The following is a 7,431-nucleotide window of genomic DNA, read 5'->3' on the forward strand; positions in this document are numbered from 1 at the left end:
ACCGCAGCACACACCAACCATGTTACTGAATGTGCCAGTTAAGTTGGGCTCCAGAAACATTTAGGAAAAAATACAATACAATACATGCTTCATGACAGGATCTGGCAAAGAAAGCACCTGTGAAACATAAGCTTCTGAAATCCAGAAGAAAAAGAGTAACTTCATCTCTGTCTCAAGACCAGACTGATAAGAAACAAATTTATTTAAAAAAAAAAATATCAAAGTTTGGTTTCTCAGGATTGTATCTGACGCTCCTGAGCAACCAAGTGTTCAAAGACACACCTGGCTAAGGAAAATAAAAGGCAGCAGAGTTTGAGGGCTATTTTTAAGATTAAGAGGTTTGAAATTCATTTTATATCCCCATAAGAATTTTGCTAGAGCACTTGGGTCTTTGACACCTGGCCACTCAGATGATCATCTGAAATCCAGATGGATGAGGCAATCCAGTCAGTGCAAAATTGCTGCTTTTTTTTTTTTTTTTTAAAGACTTCATCACTAACCTAGCTTGAGGGTTTTTGTTTTTATTCTTGAATCACCATACTCCACTCATTCAGGTCAATGTGGCTATATTGTAGGTACCACTCCAACCCAATAAATAAATAAATAAAACTTTGGACAATTACTTCATCTGGGCTCGGTATCCAGAAGCTCTTCCACAGTATTTGCGTTGCAGTCAGGAAGCTGCACAAAGAGAGAGCTGCAAGAGATTTTGGCTATTTCCAGATTAGAAATTGAAAGGCATGACCAACAAATGAAATGTAGCAAGGACACCATCTACAAGACACACCACATGCAACCTGGGGAGCTGGTGGCCTGAGAAAGTGACCTCCATGGCTTCTTCCTTTAGTACGTGTGTAATTTAAGATCCTGCCTTGTAATCCTTCCATTTCCGACTGGGAAGCCACCCCTCCCTCCCACCTCCAACTGTTATCCAACAGTTTCTTTCTTTGTGCAGCAGAGCAAGTCAGCGATCACAAAATGTGCAAAACATACAATTCACACAAGCCCTCGCAACATGAAGACAATTGCAGGCATTGTTTCAGCATGCAAGCACTGAACAATAAATAACTATATCTACAACAAGTAACATAACAGGAATGGGACAGTTTGAATTACTTATAAATACAGGGAGGAAAGGGAACAAGGAGCATTTGGAGGATGTAATTCGTTCCCCACTGTTGCAAAAACATTTCACCACTGGACTGTTCCATATCAAGAGGAAGGTCACTCACTGCACATAGGACAATGCAACGTGGGACCTAAGAGATGCTGTAGGCACTGCCCACAGACAAGCACGCTCCGGTTAGCAGAGTTCATCAGCAATACTGCTGCATCTTCATTCACAGTGGCATCTCGCTGTTTCAGACCTGGCCTGCTTTCCCCTGCAGCTGGCGCTGGCACTTCAAACCACCACAAAGAGAGGCGACAACCATTTCAAATTTCACATACAAACAGTGGAGTCCATGGAAATCGAGTGCTGTGTGCTGCACAGCTCAGAGAAGTCTCTTCTTTTTCTCCTTTGAAGGACTGATTAATTTTGGCATTAATCCACAATTACTAGCACAAGGACCAGATCATAGGTTCATCCATTCATATTTAAACCACGTGCTGAAGCACTGAAGACAGGTTTTTCTCCTCCCATTCCTTCATGTCTAGGTTAATTTACAAGGTGCAGATGATTTTCTTCAAATGCAAGAGATGCTGAACAATTCTTCTTCATTAAAACTGTTTCTCCAGATCTGAGGTTCCAATGCTCTTCTCCAAATAAAGGAGTAAACTAAAAGCATGGGAAGGGGGGGTGGGGGGTGGAGGGGGAAGAGAAGAGAGAAAAGACTTGAAGGGGTTTGCTGAGACAATGTACCATAAGGTTTTTGTTAGATGTCAAAGAAAATCTAAAAGCTATGCTCAGGATACAATCCAGTTGATGGGCTTCCCCACCCTCCCACCACCTCAGTGAGCCTGTGCGACAGCCAACTACTGATAAATAAGCCAGCCAAGAACATAGTTAGTTAGGGTCAGATTTTGCCTTTATTATTCTACTAGCCTTACTCTGTAAACCATCCTCCTGACCCCAGAACAACTGTTTAATTTTTTGGCTATAAATTCAGTCATTTGAAACCAAAATCAAACTGGCCCAGTACGGTTCAACATGACAGGCTCTGCATCCTGCATACTTCAACATTTCTATGTTCCCCCAAAATCTTAAAGCTTTGTGGATTTTTTTTAAGCCAGCATAACTTTGTGCAACTTCTCTTCCACAAAACCCCACATGAACACTTAGTGCCAAGAGTTTTTTTCTATCCCCGGGCCAAGGCAAAACTAAAGCAAAAGGGGAGGTGAAGGTGTCTCATCCCAATGCCTCCGTTCACCATGAAGAATTCTGAATTTAATTTATTCACAATATAGAAAGGGACATATAATCCCCTTACTTAAAACATATCTGCTATTCATTAGAGCAGAAGTCTGCCTCATTTCTTTTCACACAGCAATGCACCATGCATCAGTAATTCCATCCTAGAGTCCTTCATAAAAATTGATTATTCAATAAGAAATTCAGTCTTTGGACGCTGAGATTGTGCTTTGCTTTTTCACTATGAAGCTGTATTAAAATGCCAGCTTGCAAGCCATCATCAACTCATCACAGTCATTTCTGACAGCACTGCTAGAATTTTAGGAGGCAAATCTTACATCATTACAATGCAAAGGAGCTCCAGTGAACTCTCAGTTCATTTGAACATACCACATCTCTCTCAAGCTGTGATGTCTAAGAACAACAGGGAACACTCACAGGAAACACCACAGCCCACATAACAGCCCAGAGCATCAAGCCTCTTTGCAAATGCAGGCTTGAAACACGCTATCTTCATTATGTCTAAAAAAAGGTCCCTGCACTTAGTGTTGATTAGTCTTTTCTAGACATTCTTCAGCGTAGCATGCCATTCTTCCCACTGAAACACACTCAACACTGAAGCCAAAACAATGTTCCCTGTCATGGGATGAACTTCAAAAAAAAATTATAACCAATTCTGAAACAGAAGGGAAAAAAAATCCCCAAACTACTCAAAAGCCCCAAGTTTGAGGAATGGGACAAAGCAGACTGAAGTCTTCCTAAAAGCTGTCAGACTGGGGCCACACAGAGCCACGAAAACAGAGGGTAATCAGAAGTAATTTCCTTTTTGTCCCTCCCACCCACTGACAAAGCAGCAGGAGTCAGTAGAAAAAAAAAAAACGTACTTGCTGGATGAGCTCACAGCATTGGAGAGATTTCAGTCTATGGCTGCGTTCAGCCAGTTATCTTGTGTGTTAGTAAAGCTAAAATAATGGCTTTTAACAAGATACTGCAGGGCAAAGGAAAGCCTTTTGCACCGTTATATTCTCAGGACTCTTTTTCAAAATAAAACACTCCCTCTCATGTACTGTAAACTTCAGAACAATTAAGTCAGTCTCAGAAGAATAAGTCAATATTTTTCTTGGCACAAACCTTAGTCCAGGCATTCAGTACTGCTGCTCTGATAACACTGAGAACTGCTGAAAGTCAGTAGTAATAGAAATTAACTGAAGATGTCAAGACGTTGTTTGCAGTTAGGGAGGAAGCCACCACACAGAAATCAGGGCTTCCATCTGCTGGCTGTTGGGGGGTGCAATTACTACCAGCACCCAGGATCTGGTTAAGTCTCAGGATCTGGTTAAGTCTCAAGCTCTCCCACCTCAGACAAGAGCAGCTCATGGCACAACACAGCGCAATTTCACACTAGATTTCTGCACTGACCTGCTGCTTTGCACAGCCCCAACTTTGTATTCTTTACTCAATCAAAGCTCCCAGTCGGCTGAAAGACAACTACAAGATGAATCCTCAGTGTACCACAGAGAAAGGAATTTCACGACTCCCCTACATTTCTAGGTATATACTTCCATCTACCCTGCTTCAAAGACATTTGGGTTTTGTGTTTACTGCAAGAGTCAGGCAAATGCCTCTAGCTGCAAAAGACATCAGAAAAAGAATATGATCTGTCCCAAACAGAAGAACCTAGGGAAGTCTTTATACACAAGGTATTCTTCCTATTTTCTGGAGAACCTCCATCAGTATGGACATCTAGGTAACTTAGATGCAAATGCAGAGCTCATTTAATTACTGCAACTGTATTTGCCTTGTTCCTTCTAACCTGCCTGCCTTCATGGTTATGCTATATACTGTTCAAATCCAAAAAAGAAACTACCACTCACAGGGCATGGATTATTTAGGATTAAGCATGCCACTATATTTGTTTGTTTGGCTGGTGGTAACTGTGATTCTGTACTAAAGTCTCAAGGGGGAAGGCGGGGGAAAAAAGCACCACAACATGAATGGGAGTCTGCCAGATTTGTTGCAAAATACACAGACTAATAGTTCTGGAAAAGTCTGTGGCTTATTTTAAGTGATGTAACTCTAGAAAAGATAAAAATGAGGATAAATTAGTAATAGTTGAAGTAACAGTTAGTAGTTAGCAAGAAAAAACAGATTTGAAAAATAATATGTGTAGGTACCCATATTTTTTAGCAAGTTTTTTCATGAACCTTTTCTCCCCTCCTCCTAAAAATCAGAAATTCACAACGACCAAAACAAGCAAGGCCAAATTCAGACTTGCTTGTGAGAAGATACAATGCTGAAGTTGCACCTGGTAAGAGCTTGGCCCATTATATATAATTAAATTGTTTTGGAACAGTGTGTGCTATAGACTGGTAATTATTTCAGCCAGCAGTACTAATTATATGTCTTCCCGACACTATATCTAGTCCAACATGTATGACCATAACTATTTTAAAAAATCTGTATTTTAAAGTATATCAAAGGAGCAAATGCAACCTTAGCCCATGCAGGTGCAACCATCCTGTCTAGGTGAGATGGAAAATTAGGCCTGAAGTGCCTGTAAAACACCTTTCATAAGACAGCAAGTTTCCTCAAAGGCTGTCTGCATGGAGAAAGCATGCTCTCTGCCTGGAAATTCAAGTGAATTCACTACCAGGCTTCAGATCAGAATTTACAGTATATTTTTGGGCACTGTTACTGGATATATGGAGTGACCTGGCCTCTGTCATCAGGAGAATGGCACCAAACCCTTGTTCAGCAGAGCAGGATTCAATTTGCAAATTATCTGCACTTCCACACAAGTAAAGGACTGAGCAAAAATAATGTTTTCAACATCTAAATCATGCAGGAAAAGGCCTCGTAAAGAGAAGTGGCTGCAAGATATGTGGCAAACTACTTCCAGCATCTGGCTTTGTCACACACATGGTGCCTGGCTTACAACAGCCCGTGAATATATGTGTCTCAGTTGCTCCAGCTGTAAAATTTGGTTGAATATACTCACCTCAGAGCTGCTGCTGAAAAGCTTTGTGAAAAGCGTTATTACAGTGGAATTCAAAGGTATTCTTTCTTACCTTATAATTTGTAATTGCAACATACAGGCAACTATGAGGGGAGGTGCTTCCACGTGCTGACAAACGCTGTGGGAATTAACGAATAGGGCACAGTTGTTATGCTGTTCCATACATCTAACGTGGGATCGTAGCAGTCCAACGTTTTGCACCTCTGAATGCCAAAGTAGCCTCCAACCACATACAATTTGTTTCCAGATGCCACTGCATGGCAGCTCATTCGCTTAGCTGTCACATCTCCCACCTTAGTCCACTGGTATGTCTCACTGTTGAATTTATAAGCAGAGCACGCAGAGAATTCAGTATCTCCGCCCATAATAAAAATCTGGTTACCCAGAACAGCTGCAGCTGTGTAGCGCCAGGGCTGGGGGCAGGTGGCTGGTACTGTCCATCTGTTTTCACACTGATCATAGCACTGAACTTTGGGCAGCTTGTCATGGCTAACACTGGTACCTCCAAAAGCAAACAGCTTAAGCTTTGCGCTGACTACAGCTGCGTTGCTTACTCCCTCTCGCAGCGGGGCAACCATGGTCCATTTGTTGGTCACAGGGTCATATTGTTCTACTTGCTTTAAGGATACTGAAGGGGAAGCTGGAAGGCAACCAGTTGCTGCGGTGTGTCCTCCTACTACATACAAACAGTGCTTAAGTTCAGCAGAGCCATGCCCAAACCTAGCCACCAGCATGGGAGCAGCCTTCGACCACTCCTCGTGAAGGGTGTCATACACCCACACGTCTTTGGAGACTCCGTTTTCTGACCCTCGTCCCCCGGTGATATACACTTTGCAGCCTATGGCACAAGCGCTGAACTCTTTCCGTGGACTTGGTATGTCGGCCTTTGGAATGATCTCCTTTGCCTTTTGGTCCACCAGGTACAGCTTGTCACACATAAAGGTTTGGCCACCCAAAAGAAAAAGCGAATGGCCAGTTTTACGGGGCCTGGCACACAAACTAGTGACCACTCCATCATTCTGTAAGATCTTTAACTTGCATCTTATAGATTCTTCTACAATCTCTTTGCTCTTCCTTTGTTTGGTGATAAGTTCTTCCATGGCCACATTCTCCATAAGGTATATGGCTGGCAAGAGCGCCAGTCTCACCGTCTGCAATAGCTCGGGCAGATAACAGTGACGCTTACTCAGGTCATAGTTGACCCAGTTGATAGCTGATTCATATACCAGCCTTTCATCTTCAGTTTCTAATTCTTCACTGGAAAGGAGCTGCACTACCATGTCTTTTGGCAGCTGGAGGAAGTCTTCACTTTTACTGATACTCTGGAAGTTGCTCAGGCACATCCTCCAAGAGAGTTCATACAGCTTGGTGCACTGGTGAGCATCTGACAGCAGCAGCATGCCAAGACAGTTGGTGGGATGAAGGTTCTTCTCCAGAAATTCTGCACAAGCATCCCGAATGTCCTGAAACTCCAGCATGTCGCCGGCCTCCAGCAGCGACTCTGCGTTCTCCTCATTGATGATAACCCTGGAGGAATATGCGTAGTCCAGAAGAAGCTCCAAGACTTCCGGGTGAATCGAATTATGAAAGTTGACTTCACTGTCCTGGCTCTCCTTCAGTCCTCCACTGAACATTGCTTCGAAATAGCGGCTACAAGCAGCTAGAACGGCTCTGTGGCAGGGGAATGACCTGTTCCCAGCATGGAGAAGTACATCTGTAAAGAGACGCTGCTGACGCAGAAGGTTCAGGTGAGTAAGGACACTATCAGCATAGGATGACTTGTGGAACAAGTATATGTTTATGGAGCCAGTACTGGCCCTAGATTTGCGATTTTCATGCATGCTGACTGACATTTTCTTTCACACCTATAAACAAAGAAAAAAATTAGTAAGATTAATGAGACAATTAAATTCATTATTATTTTTACATACCAAAAAGTGTATCTATTATTGACTATAAGATGGGGGAAAAAAGCCTTAGTTTATAGACGAATGGACAGAGAATTGCATCTACCTTTGGCATGTGTTTGGTTTTTTGTAAGATGAGTTTCATAAATGACATACTC

At 42.5% G+C, this 7,431-nt stretch overlaps 1 protein-coding gene across 1 annotated transcript; it reads right to left on the reverse strand.

The window, feature by feature from the left end:
• Positions 1-1,567: 1,567 nt before the first annotated feature.
• On the reverse strand, positions 1,568-7,225 carry ENC1 (ectodermal-neural cortex 1 (with BTB domain)). The gene is made up of 2 exons (XM_009327237.1): positions 5,419-7,225; positions 1,568-1,777 (listed from the first exon to the last, which is right to left on the reverse strand). Exon 1 carries the CDS (start codon positions 7,217-7,219, stop codon positions 5,450-5,452), a length of 1,770 nt encoding a protein of 589 aa, XP_009325512.1. The 5' UTR covers positions 7,220-7,225; the 3' UTR covers positions 1,568-1,777; positions 5,419-5,449.
• Between the last annotated feature and the right edge of the window lie 206 nt (positions 7,226-7,431).

Source organism: Pygoscelis adeliae, unplaced genomic scaffold (genome assembly GCF_000699105.1).
Source record: "Pygoscelis adeliae isolate BGI_AS28 unplaced genomic scaffold, ASM69910v1 Scaffold26, whole genome shotgun sequence".
Taxonomy (NCBI): domain Eukaryota; kingdom Metazoa; phylum Chordata; class Aves; order Sphenisciformes; family Spheniscidae; genus Pygoscelis; species Pygoscelis adeliae.